Source organism: Hermetia illucens, chromosome 3, assembly GCF_905115235.1.
Source record: "Hermetia illucens chromosome 3, iHerIll2.2.curated.20191125, whole genome shotgun sequence".
In the NCBI taxonomy this organism is placed as follows: domain Eukaryota; kingdom Metazoa; phylum Arthropoda; class Insecta; order Diptera; family Stratiomyidae; genus Hermetia; species Hermetia illucens.
Window position 1 is genome coordinate 138,621,881 of NC_051851.1, and position 21,471 is coordinate 138,643,351.

A 21,471-nucleotide genomic window follows, 5' to 3' on the forward strand; every position below is an offset into this window, starting at 1 on the left:
TGGCGAGCTTGAGAGTTTTGTGGGCTGCCTTATAGGCGCACTCTTTTTGCCCCTGATCGACTGTACCTACCGCCTTCTGAACCACTCTTCTGGCTGGGTGGCAGACTGATCAAAGGCCGGTCAGTTCATCACTCCACCAGTAGTTTGGTCTTCTACTGAGGAACGAACACCTCCTAGGCATGGACGTGTCACATGCTCTGGAGATGCATTGAGCCATATGGCCGGTTCTTTTCGTAGAGGCGCTTGCTTTATCAGGTTGATCTAACCATACCTCTATGAAGGTCTGCTCATCCAAAGCTTTTGCAGACCAGCCTGAAATCTTTTCCGGTTTCGGCATGATAGCTCTTTGCCCTGGGCTGACAAAAGTTAGGTCTACAACCGAGCCTGACCTCGCTTTCTGAAAGGGGTTTACAGCACCTTCGTTAGCCAAAACTATATCTATCTGTGCAAAAGCTTCTAGTAAACTGCGCCCCCTAGCATTTGATTCTCTGCTACCCCACTCTAGGGTCCAAGCATTTAAATCACCAACAATCACTTTTGGACTTCGGCCCTTTCATCGAGAACAAGATTATCAAGCCTTTGCTTGAATTCAGACAGTGTCAAACTTGGTGGGGCGTAGAGGTTTTATACATATACACCACTTATTTTCGCCCACACAAAGCCACTGGCTTGTCAACCGCAAGCCCATATTGCCACTCCACCAGTCGTATTTGTGACCTACATGCCACCGTGAGCGTTTCTATACTGTTCACTTATGATTGCAATTCCCATATCAGATTCGAACGTGATCTGCTCAAGTAAATCGTGAGCGACCCTGCAATGATTGAAGTTTATTTGAATAAACCTCGTTTTCTCATTGCAGTGAGCGTCTTCCTGAGTTCCGGACATTTACCACTTCCGGCAATATGCCTGTTATCCTGTCCGTCTTTTACTTCGCGCAATAGGCATTTGGGATCCCTATTGCACTCTCTGGCAATATGGTCTTTCTCCCCACCCCTTCTGCATCGATCGGGTCGATCAATGCTGCTGGTGCATACCTTCGTGAAGTGCCCAAACATGGGGCGTTTAAAGCACCTGTTTAGTGAAGTTAATTCTTTTAAATGGCTTTCCTCCTTCTGAGTTATTGGTGCTAGTTTTCAGAATGTCCTGTCCGCCTCTTTTTCTCTTAGGCGCCTACTGATTATTTAGAGAATCCCCCTCTTTTCCACATACTCGTTTATTTCGCCGTGATTCGATGGTAGTACGGTTAGGCATCAGTTGGGTCGCTTGTAACACTGCTGGCACAACAGGGTTCGGCGTATCCTTAATACTCTTTTCCTCCATCTACGATCCATTATAAAGGACTTTAACAGCCCTTACCATATTCTTTATGGCTTGGTGCACGTTGTCTTTGTCTCTAATAAACTCGGACAGCTCAACTATTCTTGACCCAAGCTGGGTGAAGCTTAATTTCTCCGGATCAGGCCCCGACAGGGTTACTCCTTTTATACCCTCCTTCATTTATTGACCTTGCCTGTACCTTATCCTTTACCGCCTTTGACATTAGTGGAGATCTTACAGTCGACGACCTTCTTTTGAATGGATCCCTTTCTTGGTCCTGGAGTACTTCCTGCTGTCGCACATCTTGAACGTATGCGGTGGATGGTATCACAGTTTTTGTCGTCCAACGATTGGCCTTCAGTTCATCTTTGTTTGGTCTTGTTACCGGTGTTCTCGGTAAGGTCGTACTTCGCTTGAACACCTCGTTCCCCAGATCCAAATGACTTGTGGCATCATATGCCAGGGTGGTCAAGTTGTTCACCACCGAGGCACTGTGGTCGAGCGATATCGACGAACGGGAGCCGTTCCGATATCTGCATAAATAAGGTTAATAATAGTATATTACCATTACCACAGATAAAAAACTTCCTCGGAACAAATGTGTAGAGGTAAAGATGAAACGAGCTTTCACAGCTTATGGGCTGTACAGACGGACCTTTGCCTCGACATGGAGACTCAGGCCTCACGTGGTAATATGAATATACGTTGCTATCATTAGGCCGATGTTCGCTGCATCCGTAGGGTGGTGGGTTAAAGTAAGACAAAAAGTTTTCACCGTAAACTAGCTACACTGCAAGGAACTGTGTTTCTGATTGTTACCGATGCCATGAGCACGGCATCCGGCGCAACTGTAAATGCATTACTCAATTTGCAGCCCCTGGATATATTTATTAAAAGCATTGCAATGAAAGTAGCTCATAGACTATGTCTTTTAGATCTATGGGGAAACAATGGATGTGGGGGACATAGAGCATTGGAAGAGTTACTGGGAGGACTGAATCCAGTTCTAACAATGCTTTCCGATTTTCGTGTCCCCATACATCTGTTTGGTAGAAGATATGAAGTTACCCTAAAGCGTAGAGAGAACTGGGAAGTCCCAGAGGAATGCGTGGCGGAATATACGGAAGTCTTCTACATTGATTATCAAAAACAAAAGAGGGTTCTGGAGTCGGAGTCTACCTCTCGAATAAAAACGAGAAGTGGGCTTTCCCTTTAGGGCAATATGCAACGGTTTTTCAAGTCGATCTTTATTGGAGTGCCAGTGGCGTTGGCTGAGGTTGTCTTCTCTCTTCTGTCAACTAGGAACAATCACAGGTGGCAGGGTCTAAATGCTGCTAGACACCAAGCTTTTCCTACCAGAACCGAACATGCGTACCGCAAAGTTTATCCTGTCGAAAAGCAGGAGGACTTACAGGAGTATTGTGGGCATTCTGACAGACCATAATTCATTAGCTAGGCATATGTTCAGAATAGGAATTATTCAAGGTGATACGTGTCCCTCCAGTAATGAGGAAGCGGATTCCACGGAGCATTTCCTATGACAATGTCCCACCTATGGACGCATCAAGCATCAGATTTTTGGTGCTGATGTCCTCCAATTGCGACGGGTAGCATCACATCCACTAACGGAAATCCTGCGATACGTTAACGAATCGGGAATATTCCGTTAGATCAGGGGACGAAGAATCCGATCAATAAAAAAATCAGATTTTTCAGAAAAAATATCGAGCTGATCAAAAAAGTAAATATGAGGGTTTTTTATTGATATTTTACACTGAAAATAGTTTTTGGAAAAAAAACCTATTTAAAATTTTTCAGGAGGGACTTTTATTGAAAATTTTTTACTTTACGAAAAATAGGTAAATTTGGTTTATAAAATTCGTTGTCTCACGTTTATTTATAATAATAATCAAACAATAGATTCATAAATGCTTAATTAGAATTTGGTTGCAACTTCTTTTGCCTTAATTACGGCTCTAATCCTTGCTGGCGTTGATGAAATGATTCTGCGGAATCTTCAAATCAGTTTCGTTATTCTACGTTTTTAAGAGGGTTAAATCCCGCTCATGTTGGCTTTTTTGCTTCTGTTCAGCTACCTTTTTCTTCATTAGTGCCGACAATTTTTTTATGGGGTTTAAATTCGGGCTGTTCCCGGGCCAAGTCAGTTGCTTTACTGAGTTTTCGGCCAGAAAGTTGCCCACCTCACAAGCAAAAAAGGTGGAATAATTGAAAAACCTTCAATATTTCTTACAAAACAGCTAGAAAAAAAAAATTATTATTTACAATGTGGAACCTGTGACAGGGCACAGAATCGTCCTGAAAAATGTCCCCACTTGAATACTGATATTGCTCTTAAATGTAAGATATCAGATGCTCCTCCGAAATTTGTTTATAGGCTGAACCATTGCCTCTTCTATCAATTAATAAAAGCCCTTTCACATCATAAAACTAAAAGCAGCCCCAAATCATCCTGCTCACCCGCTGGCGTACTGTGGTCTGTATACACTCCCCACTGAATCGCTAACTTGATATTCTCCATATGTGGTGGATCCCATCTAACCCAAAAATATTAAATTGGGATTCATCGGAGAATATTACAGTTTGCTACTGTTCCAGTGTCCAATTTCCGTGGTCTTTTGCCCATAAATAGCGTTCCTTCCGCGTTCTTCCATTAAAAAAATGAAATCCAACCTCCCTGAGCCTCCGACGAACCGTTGATGCATCAACGTATTTCTTTAGTTTGAAAAAAATATGAAGGAATATTTTGGATTTTTAGCCCTCAAATACGAATGGAAAAATGGGCATAGAAAATCTCTCACATTAGATGAACACAAAACTTTTATATCCGAAGCGCCAGCTTCCGGTATTCCGATTGTTTATCGATTTTCATAGGAAATACCTTGAAGAAGAATAAGTATTTCATTATATAATTGTCAAATTCGGTTTAAAGAATTTCTAGAGAAGAATATAATGTTACGTTCTTGCTTTACGTAGATTCGTGTCACTGGAAGGCGTAGCACTAGACAAACCCGTCCTTAAACTTTAATATTAGTGCAGGCGCTGAAGGTGGTTGAGTATGCAAAATCTTAGGACCGGCAACTATGCTCAAATTCTTATACCTTAGGTCCTGGAAAAAACTCATATTGTCAGCAGCTGTGTTGGTACCTTTCCCTTGTGCCCACCCTTCTCCCCGCTCCAAGCGTCGTAGCGCCTGTAGTAGTCAGTATAAAACACTTTTTACTGCGTAACGGTTCATATTTTCGATACTTGGGGGTTTTAACAGCCAAGTAGGGACGGAGCACATATTTGGGCGATACGTTGGCTCCCATAGCTTACATCAAAATACAAACGATAACGGACTGCGGATTATTCAATTAGCAGTATCACACGAAATGGTTGTTGGACCACTTTCATCCAAATTGACCACGTGTTGATTGAATGCCGCCACCTCTCAGTATTGATGAATGTCAGAACATACAAGGGTTCTAATATAGACTCGGATCACTATCTCGTTGGCATGGTGCTCCGAGCTCGAATAGCAATACCACCCAGAATCCCCTCTGACAATCAGGTGAGAGTTAACACTGAAGCCATCCATAAATCAGACCTCCGCACCACCTATAAGAAGGAAACAGGGTTAGCAGAGATCCTGGAGATGAAGCATCAACAAATGATCTTCACAACCACCTGAAGAACATTATCATAAATACGGCCACAAACATACTTGGCGCCAGCCGCAAAAAGAGTCGGAACGACTGGGTTGACGATGAATGTAAGCTCAAAGGACGCGGGCACGCGCGGAGTCGATGGAATTACAGCCGAATTGGTTAAATATGGAGGCGATCAATTACACCAAGTGGTTCATCAACATACATAAAAAGGGACATATCACGCAGTGCAGCAATTATAGAGGTATCACGTTGCTTATTGCCATCAAGAAGATATTCTCTGTTATCTTGCTAGGTCGGATAGCTCCATACGTCCAGAACACCATTGGCCCATACCAAAGAGGCTTCACTCCAGGCAAATCAGTAACACCAGATTTTCTCCCTGCGCTTTTTTAACAATTTGCAACAGTTTTTAGGTGTCCCAAGCACTTCTTTCAACGTATAACATCGCTTTTGTTTCTTTGGTTTATTAATTATATTTTTATTAATCCCATTTAAAGCAGAGTTATTTTCGCACACTTCCTTTTTGAATCAGAATGATGGAAACAGGGTACCTGGCACCTTTACAGCGTCAGTTATTCGGTTAAGCGTAGTTAATTCAATTTGATCCCCATCTTCATCAGTAAATGCCTGTTCGGGCTTAGTGGTAGGATTTCATTAATTTCAGGATTATCCTCGAATGTACTACTATTGCGCTTACAAAAGTTGATAGCCCGCTTGTGGGCTTCCTTGAAACTAGCTTCACCATTCTTTGAGCTCGAGAATACTTGTTTATCTAGAAGGAGTTAGGTGGAATTAATTAACCTAACGATTTTGAAGTCAATCTGAAAGCAGCGTCTAAACCAAACAAAAAGTTTGTGTGTAATTAAAAGAAAATCCTTTTTCATTCAGAATAATTATGTGTAAATTTGACCACTATACAATACTACACATACACTAAACTCTGCGAATGCACTATGAAAATCTAAATAAAATCGCATTAAGGAGTTAGCTCCTTTGCATACACACTGCAACAGTAGGGCCAACGATTATCTATGGGGCGGTAATCTGGACAGAAAGAACTGAACTCAGCACACAAGCCAGGGAGTTACACAAACTACAAAGACTGGCTTGCCAACGGTATCCTTGGAGGTCCTTCTGAGATTAACCCCTCTCCATCTGCACATACAGATGCAGGCATGGAGGGCAATATTCAGGATGGCCGGTAGTATCAGTGAGGCGAGGAGCTACCTAAACTGAAGGAAGATTGATATTCTTTCTAGGCGGTATCCCGAATAATTGATACAAAGGGATAACATAACAACGAGGTTTCACTTCAATAAGAATTTTGAAATACGTTGGAGTAACAAGGCAAACTGGAAGAGCGTGGCTGTGAAATACAGCTTAAACCAGCAACTGATTACTTGGTACACGGATGGATTCCTCAAAGCAAATGGAGCGAGTGCCGGTGTCGTTGGTCCAAGGAAAATGTACTTGGAACCAGTGGGTAGGTACGCTAGCGTATTCCAGGCGGAATTATATGCCATAGACAGATGTGCCTCCACTAATCACCAAAGAAACTACAGGGGACAGAACATTGCCATTCTCACCGACAGCCAAGCAGCGATCAAAGCACTTAGGTTCAACCAGGTGAACTCTAAACTGGTATGGGAATGCCTTGAGATACTAAATACGCTCAGTTCGTCCAACAAGGTCTAGATACTCTGGGTTCCAGGCCATGTTGAGTTGGAAGGCAATGAGGCAGCAGACGAACTAGCCAAGAAAAGAGCAGAGACGCCTTTACACGAGCCAGAACCCTTCTGACTATGACATTGAGAAATTAAGAGGAATGGTTAAGGAATGGAGCAGTCCAGGGTGCTTATTGGGGATAGGAACCCAAGCACACATAAGGATTGTTTTTGGTAAGGTACCAAAAAGAACCTCCGAATCATAGTGGGAATTTTCACTGGTCACTGTCGGCTAAACTATCACCTAGAGAAGCTAGGGATATCTACGGACACTACTTGCAGGTTCTGTGCAGAGTGTAATGAGACCTCTACACACGTTCTAGGACAGTGTTTGCCACTTGTGCTAAGTAAGTCCAGGCATCTAGTAGAACACTTAATACCAGATGCAAAGTTGAAAGATCTGGAAGTAGGGAATACACTAAAATTCCTAACGGTTATAGGCTTGCTTGGGAAAGTATGATTAATAAGTACACTATAGCCAGCAAAAGGGGCGGTGGAGTTAGCTGAATTTTGTGAGGCCATTAAAACGATATTTTGATAGTTATTTATCAAGTATTGCCTAAAAACGGGACAAACTGTACCAACTGGTCCTCCAGGCTGGGGGTTGGGTAGGGTTACGAAGTTACGAAGCCACAACAGGAGCCTCGGACAGGATGGATTTTAAAACGACGAACCCGACAACGTCAACGGAATAACGATTTGTGCATTTTCTCATGGAACATGCGCTCCTTGTGCAGAGATGGAGCTGCCAAGCAGCTAGACGATACCCTGTCCCAATATAGGGCTGATGTAATAGCATTGCAGGAGATACGTTGGACAGGGACCGATTTCCTGGAGAAAAGTCACTACACTATATATCATAGTGATCATCCAGTAAACCATGCGCTCGGAGTAGGTTTCTTAGTCAACCAAAAAATCAAACCTGCTGTTATCGGTTTTGAAAACATAAGCGAACGGCTATGCACTCTGCGCTTGGGAGGCAAATTTAGAAATATAAGTCTCATTGATGTTTACGCCCCTACAGATAAGACTGCAAAGTTGGAGAAGGATACCTTCTACGAGGCAGTAGAATCAAAATGGGGGGGTTTTAACAGCCAAGTAGGGGGGGAGCCCGTATTCAAGCGATACGTTGGCTCCCACAGCTTCCATCAAAATACAAATGATAACGGACTGCGGATTATTCAATTAGTAGTGTCATATGAAATGGTTATTCAAAGTACCTGATTAGGGCGGAAAGCGGCCCAGGGACTCTCCAGACGGGACCACTTCCAACCAAATTGAGCGCATGTTGGGGGGGGGGGGGGGTTCAGCGAATCAATGTCTGACGATTGGCAACGGGGCATTATCTGTCCCATACATAAAAAGGGAGGTATCACACAGTGCAGCAATTATAGAGGTATCACGTTGCTGAGTACCATCTATAAGATATTCTCCGCTATCTTGCTAGGTCGGATAGCCCCATACGCCCAGAACATCATTGGCCCATACCAAAGAGGCTTCACTCCAGGCAAATCAGCAACAGATCAGATTTTCTTTCTGCGGCAAGCGGTGGAAAAACTAATGGAATATGGACATCAGTTGCACCATCTTTTCGTCGACTTTAAGCCGCCTATGACAGCATAGCCAGGGTAAAACTGTACACGGCCATGAGAGAATTCGGTATTCCGACGAAATTAATAAGACTGACTCTCACCAATGTGCGTCATGATGTATACGGTGGCAACGTCAGCACCGAAAAGCAACCAACCAACAACATCAAACCTGACTGGTCAAATTGGAAGAATAAAGATAGAAGAATACAACTTTGAGATCGTTGATAATTCCTCCTATCTAAGGTCGGGGGGTTCATATAATGAAAATACTAGAATGTCTATTAGGATATCATGTCTTAGACAACGGAAAGAGGGCCAAATATCTTGTTAAAAATCTTGACATCCTAGACATTTTCTGATATCACTTTCGTTTTAGCACATCAAATTATATGAGAATCAGTTGAAATTGTTCAAACAGCTTTTTGGGTGCAAACCTGTATAATTATAAGCTGATGGTATTTAAGATTGTTAAAGCTGATTGAAAAACTTCATCTAAGGTGCATATCTTTAATAGTTCAATAGAACCGTTTTTGGAAGCAACAATTGTTTTAAATTCTCATCACTTTATATATAGACTCCAATAATAATTTATATAAAGAACATATGTACATGCACGTACGTCCAGGCACCTAGTTGCTGGTTTGTGAGTTAGCAAAAGCTCCATACAGCAAATTATAGTACGCTTTCTCTAAGCTAACTGGAGGCTTTTAAAAGCAGATAAGATACTTTGCGCTTGTAGCCGAACTTCCCCGGAAAGCGGGCAAAGACCGCATGCTCCACACAGTTCACGTTTGGCATCTATCTCGGCGGTTTCGACTTCAAGTAAAGATTTGCGTCAGATACGGAAAATAAAACCAGGAAGAAGTGATTAGTACCTGATAAATGACAAAGTATATATACACACTTCTATGCATTTTTCAAGTGATATTGCACTATGATATGGCTTAAAAAAATTGACAATTGACTTGGCGTAAGGGGGGTGCTGCCTTCAACATTAAGTTGACAAATTTTATTAAATTACAGCAACAATATGAGAAGTGACGGATTTTGTGATAGAGTGAATAATGCATGCGATACAGTGGGAAGGTGTGCTATTTTATCTTAAATCTCATGACGATTCCGTATCCTATGTTTAATTTGAGTGAAATTCCTCGGCGAATCGGCAAGTTGTGTTCAACTGATAACAAAAATAAACGTAAAAATTGTTTGTATTAGACACTTCGGTTATGTTAACACGCTATAAGCTCTGGAAGCTTGAAACAAAATTTGCGCGGATTGTGAAATGGGGAATACCCTAGTGCTCTCAATTTGTAAGTACATATTCAGCAGACAACAAGTACAGTAGTGAGCAAAAATGTGCCTGCCGTTCGTGCCTTGGAATTGAATTTAAATAGTTTATTATTAGTTCGGTGTGAGTAGTAGTAGGATCTCATGTCCATTCCATTAAAAATATTCGTCAATACAAAGTTTGTTGGATATAGAAAAGGTTGGGAGGAGGCAGGCAGGCAAGCTTTAAATTTTGCCTCCTATAGCAATCATTTCTCTTAGCTTGGACCGAATCATTTTCAGTTAAATCGGGTCTTTTCAATACTTTTCAACATAAGTCAAAACGAAGTTAATATTTCCAAAACACCAAAATGAAAATTTAAACTTATAAAGTTACGCTGTCTGTGATCACTTCGTAAAATAAGTCAAAATTTTCGTAAAATCGCAAAAACAGTGTAGCGGTTTCGGTAAATGTAGTTCGTCATATCATAGAAGGTCTAAAATAACCCACTAAGTTGGACATAAAGTGGAACGACCTCTCCTGTGGAAACTGGCAGTTCGAGAACAACGCGCGTTCAAAAGCACCATGACATTGGAGAAAAGTGTCTCGACATGCACGAGCAGACAGGTTCACTATTAGAACAAACAGCTCCATGCTGTCGGATGCTATACAGCTGCTTAATAAACAGTTTACGACCTTGGCAACAATTCAGCGTGCCGTTGAGGCTTCTATTTTGGTACCGCAGTCGCATGAAATCACTCTATCGGCGGCATCAACTATATCTTCGACTGTTTCTACTTTTCCTTCTGCCAACGCTAACTTAACAAAGCTCAGCGATTCAACACAATCACTAAATACCCTCGAAAAGGTGAATTGCAACTACTGGTGCAATGCCAAAAATGCCCCCGGCGGCTTAGGAATTTGTTGAAAATCCGCTTCCTATTGTGCCTAACAGTGCAGCCCCAACATTTTCTCAGGAGTCTGATGCAACCAGCCTCTTAATCTGAGTTGATTTCATCTGCAATGCCTTTCTACACCAGGGTTGCTTCAACTGGCTCTGCATCCTTAATTCAGCGGCCTCTATGCGACGAGTTATGTCCCATCCTGTCTCGCTCCACCGTGCCTTCAACCGGACAATATCCGCAGTGTCTTCAGCACGTCACGAATCGGAACACAGCTGGTCAAATTTTTGACATCGTTTCCTTCGACAACGAAGCTCCACTTCCCGCCGCTGCTCTATACCCTACCACTACATCCAGGTGGCATTCCCACCTAAACAGCTATTTTTCTTCAGGCTAGCGTTCGCAACTTCTACGAGCGATGTACTGGAGTACATGAAAAGGAAAATTGGCTTACTTTCTCCTCTGTCCTGTGTCAAACTGGCAGAAGACAACAACACCGACCGAGTGATTGTGTCTTTCAAGGTCACTTACCCGTGCGAATTTGACGTCCCCGGTAACCCTTCTTTCTGACCTAAAGGTGTATTCATCAAGCCATACAAGCGCCCCAATCGGTGGGTAAATTTCAGCACAACCCGTCTTCCTAGCCGAACAATGTAACTGGATCCGTGTTTACTCTCCGTCTGTTCTCTCAGAATATTCGGGGTTTAAGAAGGGGACCTTCAATTTATCCGCGCTGGCTCAGCAACACTAAGCAATCTGCATCTCTAAAAACTGGCTGCACAATGCCATATTAAACTCCGAGCTCCCCAAAGGGGACTCCACTTTTCGCTGTGACTGGGGTCGGGATGCATTTCGTAAGTCCACCAGCGATGGGGTCCTAAGTGCAATAAAAGATACACTCTGCGCCGAACTCGTCTTCTCCTCCTCTGGCTTTCCTTTTGACTGTCTTGCTCTTCGTGTCTCCCCTCTCAATCTCCTCCCGGTCATTGTATCTTGTATATACGTCCCCTGTTCTTGCCGTTCTCACCTGTATGAAGAATTGTTTGACAGTTTGTCTGAACTCCGTACTGTTAGATTCCATTCCCTCCCTTTCTTCCTTTGCGGAGATTTTAACCTCCGCATGCTCCACTGGCCTAAACATCCTAACCTTCCAATTCTTTCCAGCAACCTCTCCCATTCTCTCTCTTCTACTTTCTTCCTTTATGAGCACTTGCTTTGCCCTTAATTTCAATATCACCAAAAAATCCTTGGTAGGCACTCTCGATCTCTTCCTTTCCAACCTCCCCGAACGCCACCTCTCTTTATTTCCTTGCACATCCTCATATGTCAAAACTGACGCTCATTACCTCCCTGCGCGTAAATCTACTAAGTTCAACTTCCGCAAAGCCAACTTTGGCGGTCTCAGCTCAGCTGGGTTTACATATTAAGCAACTCACCGTGTGATCAAACTCTTAGCACTTTTTATAATATCCTGTCCGATCTCCTCTCCTGTTATATCCCTTTTTCCCTTGCTTGTCTGCGCTCGTACCCAACTCCCCACAACAATCCTGCGACCTTTCGATTCTGCATATAAGAGCTTTTTTGGAATATCATTTTCACGGATTTTTTATTGAACTTGGTTGAATGAAATTCAGTGCGTACATTGAAACTTGTCATCGGCGATCTTTTTAATTATAACATAGTGCTTGAATCGTCACCCATGGATCATGAACGTTTAGTTTTCTCAATTGTAGGCACTGAACCTCGAGAAAAAATATTCATTAGAACGCATAGTTCCGGAGTTTGATAGTGTACTCAAATTTTGTGGTGGCCTCATGTTCGCTGTAAAGGCTGTAAGGATCTTGTTTCACATCCATGAACATTGCAAACTGATTTTGATCCATGTGTAATGTTATCCCTTGCTCTGTGAGATGTTAGGATTGTGTGCCTGGGTTGTAATTCTGAGCTATTATGATTAAACCAGTCTTTTAGAACTTATGAGAAGCGGGAATAATAATTAATTGATTAATAATCGAATCACTGTTTGGAATATGAGGGATCCTAAGTCCACATCCACTTGATGTTGGACCGGACTAAATTGAGAGCAACTTACTCCCACGTTTTTTGGTCCACGGACACCTGCTCCCAGGGAAGACGTGAAGCAGCGTCTGATGAGTTAGTCCCTCTTTTTTAATCGAATCACCTTTCTATATATCTCATATATGGATATCTCTGGACACTCGGGATGGCGAAAGACATCTGTACTGACTTCTCAAAAGCCAACACCAACGCACATAGGAATATCGAACATTTCTGCTGCGTGAACCACAAGAACGGTACTTTGCTTACCGATCGACTAGCCGCGACGGATAGATGTGATAGATGAATATTTCGAACAGATTTCAATAGAATTTGTTCATCCTCCACTTCCACAAACATTGCCGACATTTGGATCAATTTCGCCTGTCAGCGCTACTGAAACAACCAAACGAATAAAGTCAGGAAAGGATCTGACGACATCGCATCTGAGCTCTGGAAAGCGGAAAACTGAGATACAGGACTGTAGCTCAGTGAATTTTCCAATCGACTGACAAGAAAGCACCACCGTTCCAATATGGAAAAAGAAAGGTATTCCAGCAGAATGTTCAAATTAGCGTTCGATAGGGTTGCTATCCCATATTCTAAAGATTTTTGAACACATTCTTGACTACCGCAATCACGAGATCGTTCAAATTACCGTGAATCAACCCGGGTTTGTCAAGAACTGCGGAACTACTGACGGAAACTGTGCAATTACTCATGGAACAAGGTTAAATTGCTCCATCACGATCCGGAATATCAAAACTGTTTCGTGTCTCTCTGTGTTCATCAGGCAAGCGTCTTTTCGAAACTCCTCTTTGTTCTTGTTATGGACACCGTCACACGGGACATCCTACGACCAGCGCCTTATACACTTCTTTATGCAGATAATGTTCTCCTAGCGTCTCATAGCAAAGCTGATCTCAAGAAACTTGTTAAAAAACGGTGTGATCGCCTCATGCAACACGATCTCAGTTTGAATTTGAGTAAAACAATTTTTGACGGCCGATCCCAATGAGCGATTTGAACATCTCGGAATAATGTAATCATCCAATGATGAACTGCATTATGAAATTGATTCACGCATCAGAGCAACTTGGATGAAGGTGCGTTCCACAACTGGTGCACCTTGTGATCGAACTTCTCAAATTCAAAATTTACCACAATGTCGTCCGCCCTGTCGCCCTCTATAGTTCTGAGTATTGGCAGACTATAAAAGACAATGAACGGCGTCTCGCGGTAATGGAGACGAAGATGATGCGTTGGACAAATTTCGTAATTCGCTACGATTACATCTGAAATGAGGATATTCGCGATTGATATGGAGCTGCACCGATCGGGAAAAAAATTCGATAGGCGTCTTCAATGGTATGGACATGTAGTTTGCACTAAGGAATATTCACTTGTCAAGATTGGCCTGAATATCGAAGTCGATGTGAATCGAACAAAAGGCCGACCGAAACAACGATTGCTTGATATGCTATGTAGATGATAATTTGAAAGCCTCTCAATTCCAGAGCAAAATGGTGCAACCAATCGAGACGAGACGACCATGCTTCTGAATGGGACAAAGGCTGAAAAAGAAGATTAAATAAATTCTCAGTTCTCTGAGTTGTAATTGTGCTTTTATTGGGATTCGGTGGGCGTCAATTTTTGCAAGCTTAATGGACGTCCTCGAAGTTCCCATAAATTTGCTCCACACCGAACTAATAAATAATATGAATTAATAATTTCCTCATTTTTAAATTGTCCTTGTAGATACCTGTTTGAGTAAATCATGTAGCTGAAATCGTAAGTGTAAAATGCTGTGGATATTTGCAACTTCACCCGACCAGTAAAGGAATCTTCGACAGGTAGTGAATCTATTTTACAATTTTTGAATATTAAATTAATTTAAATTTATTTTCTTAAGGTTGTCCGCATCAATAGTTTTATATAGTATGGGGTCAAATTCAAAGATCAGGCAAGAAAATGGATCTAGATGTTTTAGATACAGAAGAGAAACTCTCATCTCAAAATCAACCCTCCACTTCAAGAGGAAGCGGAGAAAATGAAGTTCCATGGAAAAGGAGAAAATTTTCTGAAGATGATTGGGATAGAGTATCAGACACAGACAGCACCAGCTCAAATGATAGTGCGAACAGTAATGCCACTGTAGCCTCTGGAATTGAAATACATATCAAACGATTATCTAGAAAACGTAAGGCTTCTACGACACACTCCGACGATTCGAGCTCCTGTAGTAAACGACGAAAGTATTTTGTCGATAATTTGGAGATGCCCAGTGATGGCCTCAAACTTAACCAGCATGGGACTTACTTTCAATTAAACTTGTTGAAGTTGGTTTTATGGCGTGCCTGCATCCACAATTACGCTGAGTTTCGATTGGCCACTGAACTACCAGAAGCAGAGAAATTCGATGATGTTTCATTTCAATACCGCGAAAAATCAAATGAAGGTTGGAAATGTCGTTTATATCAGGCAAAACATAAAGAGGGCGGTCGAACTTCTATCATCGATAAAGCCAATCTTCTTGCAGTAGATGATGACGAGGATTTTAGTATACAGAAATATTTCAGGTCACTAATGCGAATCGAGAGGCGTTGCAAGGAAGAGTCTTTATATTCAACATTTTCTGGTGCAAAAGTTGAGGATATCGTCATCATAACAAATGCTGATTTCACAAAAGAATTGAAAGGTTTTTTCGAGATCGATACAAAACATGGTATCAAAAATGATGCATTACTTGGCTTCGATGACATGCCACTTGCTCAGAAGTATAAGTTTCCGTACCTGGCAAAAAGTGCAATGGCAAGGGAGCTCATACCTATTCTGGACAGTACTTCAGATTTCAACAAACTTGTGCAGCTACTCGCTCCTTACATTGTGAATGGGTTCCAACTCGACAAGACTCTCCCAGTGGTGAAAGAGTATATATTTGCTTTGAAAAGGCATGTTTTTGAGCATGGAAAACTGGATAAAAACGATGAATTTTGTCTAAAATTCTCATCAAATTTTTTGAAAACCGGCCAACAATCCACTGAAACTCTCAAATTTCGGAACGCCCTTCTTAAAGAAATTGCTTTTTTGAAAAGCCCTCCACAATTTAGAATGGCAAAGAATTTTGGAATTGATCAATTTCCCGATAATCAAACAAAGTTGAAAGAACTAGGAAAAAAGTTTGCTACTTTTGTAGAGAAGAAAGAAGAATTGAAAATAGCGGATTTCACTGACAGTCACACAGTTTTGGCAAAAGAAGTCATTAATTGCAGCACACGGAAGTTACGTAGTGCCTTCATCAATCCTGACAATGTTCGGATTCGCACTTTCCGGGATCTATTAAAAGGAGAAATCGGCTCGTTAAGGAACGTGAAAAGGGTAACGAATAAGGATTTAGAGTCTCTACAAGTAATTTGCTCGCAGGATTTTGGCCAAGCAGGTCTGCCCAATGACTTGGATAAACTAGATAGAATTGCGGATTCACTGGCAGCAGCGTTCAAGCAGAAAAAGGCTCTTGATCCTTGTTTAGCGCCTGAATTGAATTTTTATCATTGCGCGCTGTCAAAAGAGGTGGTGGACATATCTACTGGGTATCTTCACGATGCGTTTTTAAAAGGAGAAGGTGATGGGAATTCCAATAAAGCAAATAAGTTACCAGCCAACACAAAGGTGTTTCGAAGACTGCTCATCGATAAAATCATATCGGATGATAAGTTATTTGAGATGCGAGCTTATTTTGAGAAAATCCGTGTACCAATTTCGAAAGGTCTGGCTGAAGACTTTCAAGCAGACATGGACCCAAAAATCGAAGGACCAAAAACATTTGCATTGCAAATGCATCAAATTTTGACATCGCAGGCAACTACAAAAAACTGTTTCGTTCTTAGTAAAAATTGTGTTTTTGGATCACAAACTGATCTGAGGGTATTTGAAGCAAATATTTGCGCTTTAGCGGAGGGAAATGTGCTGATTACCAGATTTTCGAAAATACGTTTTAGCACACATTTCATAGAGTCAGCGAAACTCTTAGGAAATTTGGATATATTCAGAAACGAACTAGTTGTTCTTCTTGGTCATGATAACTTCAAACTAATATCGGAATGCTCGTTTGATGTGCACGTGGCTGGCTTTCGACCTCATCGCGAAGAATCCATCTTTCAAACACTGCCCCAACCTTGCAGTGACACCGATTTTAAGGACTTCTTCGAGAAATTGCGATTCATCGTCAAATATCCAAATCGATTGGAGATAGACCATTTGCTCGAGAACGAAATGAGGGACCAGTTACGCAATCTGAATAGCAAGGCATATAAAGCGCTTTTCCAAGAAAATCTGTACAGATGGATGACTGACCGCATCGGCACTTTTTATACGGCAGAAAAGGCTCGACAACTTTTCGACGAAATCGACCGAGATGTGCTTTGTTGGCCAATGCATGGCGTCAACAGATCATACTTTTCATCAGTTCCTATGAGGTATGTCTTCAACACTCAAGCCGATCTAATTTCCAGTTTTCTCAAGAATAACGATGTAAAAGTTTTAAATTTAATATTTGAAAAGCGACTACTTGGACGAATGAGAATCGTGCAAACTTTCTTGAACTTGCAAAAAGCAGACCCAGTTGAAACACGTGTGTATACACGAACGTTTGGATATATATTCTTCATGCTGAAGCAACTAGAGAACCCAGATTTCTATAAGGAAATAGCGAGTAATTTCGATAGTGAACGTCAATGGAATTTAGTTGTCATTGAGGCCAATATTCAGAAGAAGGTGCGGAAGCTCTACAAAAGACTGAAAACTTCTATTAAACTAGAAAACCCATCACGAAAGATAATCCTAATATCGGAGCCACAAGATCGCATTTCAAATACATTGGAAGAAGACCCTGTGCTTCAGAAGCTATCGCGGAAAGAAATTATTAGAACAAGTTATCATGACTTAGTTGCCGAATCACAAGATATGATTTCGGAGAAGGGGAAATTGTGGCTGCAGAGATCGGAGCTAAATGTAAACCAAATAATTGATGACTCCCTGAAAGGCTTCATCGACGCCAGCACCTTGGTCAAATTTATCGTTGGAGACCGTGTAAAGATTGGCAATAAACTAGAATTTCCAGAAGGTTACGACCCATCTCACTATATTGATCGTTTCCTGAATTTTTACGTAGAAATCAAAAGTGATGTGCGTAACAAATGTGCTGATGTTTTAATTATAAGTGATTTCGAAGATGACTTCATTGAAGCTTGCCGAAGGTATGATGAAAAAGAAAAAAGGAGTATACATTGGCTTCGTTCAGTATCTGGAAAACTGATTTGGCAGAAAACCTGTGGTACAATCTCAGCACTTGTGAGATATCGAGACGAGCAAAGGATTGGTGTTAATATCGTCGGTCGCAATCTTATACCAATCAACAAGTCGCCCGATTCCACCAATACTCAGAGCGAAATCGAAGTGATCAGCAGCAACGAGAAACTTTTGATCATCTCAAACGTTGCTGGAATGGGCAAAACCACTGTCCTTTCGAGTATTTCGAAACGCTTCAGAATTAATGACCGCAAATTGTGGGTGGTACGAATTGACCTCAACGACTACTCATCTTTTTTTGACCAGGAGCTTTCTTATCGCATCGCAAAAAAGCCGAGACTCAAATGTAAGGATCGAGATTCAGCTATCAAATTTTTTCTTGACTTACTTCAATCGAATGGAAAATCTGAGCTCAAAACCGATCTAGAAGTGAACCTTCTCGAAACTGTGCTAAAGCAGCCTTCCAAACTAAAATTCATCTTCCTTTTCGATGCTTTTGACGAAATTAGCCCCGGTTACAAGGACATTGTCTTGGATTTACTACTTGGTCTGCAGTTAAGTCATGTTCAAAAATTAATCGTCACAACACGACCTTCAATGCAACAGCACTTAGAACGAGGTTTGGGTATGTTCGCTTGTACGTTACGTCAGTTCTCTAAGGACGAGCAAATTACCTTCCTGAGAAAATTTTGGGCAAAGCGAATGAAGTCATTGAAAGTAGATCAACTAGTTGAATCGTCCGTCTTGAGTGAACGATTGAGCATTTATGCGAACACTATTATCCAAAAGCAATCCGATACAATCAGTGATAAGCACTTGGAATTTACGGGAATACCATTGCAATTAAGGTTTTTGGCGGAAATTTTTGAGGAGAATGAAGAAGAATGCGACTGGCAGGGATGTAAAGAGTTTATCGGTTCAACGAATGCCATCCCCAAACTTCCAGAACGACTGAACGTGTTTGATTTATATAGAAAGTTCATCGAGAAGAAATACTTCATATATCGAAAGGACAAAATGCGTCAGGACATGACAAACGAAGCAACCAAAATTGAGAGCCTTGATTCCTTTAAGACATTCATGAAACAACATCAAAAATTAGCACTTTATGCCACCTTTGACAAAGAAGATCTAGAGGTGTTACTTTCTGCATGTGGAGATTTTGATGAGGAAATGGAGGAAATCGTAACTTACATGGATCGAATTGAGTCCGGGAGGGAAATGCGTGGTATTGTGAATCAGATTGTAAATGGAAGACCACATTTCATTCATCGAACAATATCTGAGTATTTTGTTGCAGATTACTTGGGCACAACTTTTGTTAGAAAAGTACAACATCGATCACTGCATGAATTACTCCTTACAAAAATCTTACCCAGCGTAATTGAATTCAGACCAATCAGAGCATTTTTCGAAGCTTGGCTAAGCAGCGAGAAGCACCGAATTTCAAGTAGTACAAAGAAAATATTCGCCGCGTCTATCGTTGATGTCTGGTTAAAAAACGAGAAAAAAGCTAATTTTCTACATGTCGCCTGTGAAGAAGGCTTCACGGAAACCGTGAGTTTTATCTGTGAATGCCTCAGAGACAATGTCGAGCTTCTACGCGAGATGGTTAATTCTGCCAGCGGTGAGAGGACGATGTTATACCAAGCTTCATTGGCAAATAATTTGGATATTATTAAAATCTTGGTGAAGTGTGGCGCAGATGTAAATACCCGTGTTTATGGACATACTGTATTCCAGTCTGCAGTTGGGCAAGGACGCTTTCAAATTTGTAAATGGCTAGCCACACCAAAGGAAGAAGGAGGACCTGATGCTGACATCGACACAAAAGCTGAACTTGGACGCACTACGTTTGATAGCGCAGTTCATCGAGGAGACTTAGATTTTTGTAAGTGGTTGATCGAACGTGGATTGAAGTTTAATTCAAATGATAATGTCGGACGCACGCCACTACATGGTGCTGTACTTAGTGGACACTTACATATCGCTCAATGGCTTATCAGTATTGGAGCAGATAAAACTGAGTGCGATAAAAGGGGTCGAAATATTTTGCACTATGCATGTATGACCGGTCAACTAAATATTGTAAAGTGGTTGGTCACGCCAATCGATGAAAGTGGATGCGGGATGGATATCCATCATAAAGATAACGCCGGCATGTCTGTTCTGCACACTGCGAGCACTGCTAGCAATCTTGATTTATTGGAATGGTTTCTGGATCAAGGATTTGAAATTAATTCCACCGACAACGCGGGTAGAACCCCACTACATTTAGCTGCTCATTTGGGCCACTTAAGAGTAGTCCAGTGGCTAGTAAAGAAAGGAGCTGATCCAAAGGCAGTTACTCATACGGGTCTAACAGTTTTACATCTTGCAGCGAACGCTAACAAGCCTGCAACATGCGAATGGCTACTTGAACAAGGCTTAGATCCATATACTGCAAACCACAATAACATATTCCCAATTCAAATGGCGGCTGTTAAAGGACACTTGGAAATAGTTCAGAAGTTATTATTTGGAAAAAATCCCACCTACGCAAGCCACCAAAATGGCGATACTCTCCTGCATTTCGCAGCTTCATCGGGTAAAATTCCTATATGCGAGTGGTTGCTTCAACATGAAGGAATTAAGAAGGCTGGATTACATATAAATAGTAGTGGACGAGATGGAGGCAAAATGATACAAATTGCAACTCAAACGAATCTAAAACTGTTAAAGTGGTTGATCAGCAATGGAGCGGACATAAATTGCAGAGACAATAATGGGTATACCGTTCTGCACTATGCAGCTGGATATGGGAAATTGGAAATTTGCAAGTGGCTAGTCAAGTCGAAGGAAGAGGGTGGTGCTGGAATTGACGTGACCGTTAAAGCTCATGGTGATAGCACTGGTTTGCGTTTGTTTATCGGAAATGAAAGTGTGAAATTATTAAATTTATTTGTAGAGACGTCTCACCTCGAGGGAAATAATAGCAACCAAACTGCCTTAGATATAGCTCAAGAAAAGGGGCATCGGCCGATAGTGACATTTTTAAAAGATTATATTAATAAGAAATTTAATTGTAGTAGTGAAAAAATGCAAACTTAAGTATTTGTGTCTGTATGTATGTATTTTTAACGTTTTTCCAATAATATAAAAGAAAAAGTTACATAAAGTACGCAAAGTTTTAATTGAAATATGTTCTCTTGACGTAGAATATTGCGCCCTTCATCGACATCAAAATAGTAAAGAAGAATAACAGCTTCGAATTTGACATTTATAGGAAACCATCGAGTACACAACGTACCATCGTCAGGACGTCTAACTACTCATACCAGCATAAAGTGACCGCCCATTGACCCATGGTGCACAGACTTTTGTCTATAGCTCCTACCATAGAAAGAAAAAGAGCACCAGCTACAATCAACTCTGAAAATCAGTTAAGGTTAACAGTGAAGCCATTCACAACACAGCCCTCCACCTGAAGAGCGTTATCATTGATATAGCCACAAACATACTTGGCCCCAGCCGCAAGAAAAGTCGGAACGGCTGGTTCGACGATGAATGTAAGCTAGCGACGGAGTGGAAGAATGCTGCATACCGAGTGATGTTGCATTCTTAAAGAACGCGGGCACGCGCAAAGACTTA

At 41.5% G+C, this 21,471-nt stretch overlaps 1 protein-coding gene across 1 annotated transcript; it reads left to right on the forward strand.

Moving 5' to 3' along the window:
* Nucleotides 1-14,296: 14,296 nt before the first annotated feature.
* On the forward strand, nucleotides 14,297-20,981 carry LOC119652716. The gene is made up of 2 exons (XM_038057006.1): nucleotides 14,297-14,387; nucleotides 14,447-20,981. Exon 2 carries the CDS (start codon nucleotides 14,506-14,508, stop codon nucleotides 20,929-20,931), a length of 6,426 nt encoding a protein of 2,141 aa, XP_037912934.1. The 5' UTR covers nucleotides 14,297-14,387; nucleotides 14,447-14,505; the 3' UTR covers nucleotides 20,932-20,981.
* The last annotated feature ends 490 nt before the right edge of the window (nucleotides 20,982-21,471 follow it).

Coding starts and splice junctions, on each gene's coding strand:
- LOC119652716 (XM_038057006.1), top strand. CDS start 14,506: ATGGATCTAGATGTTTTAGATACAGAAGAGAAACTCTCATCTCAAAAT.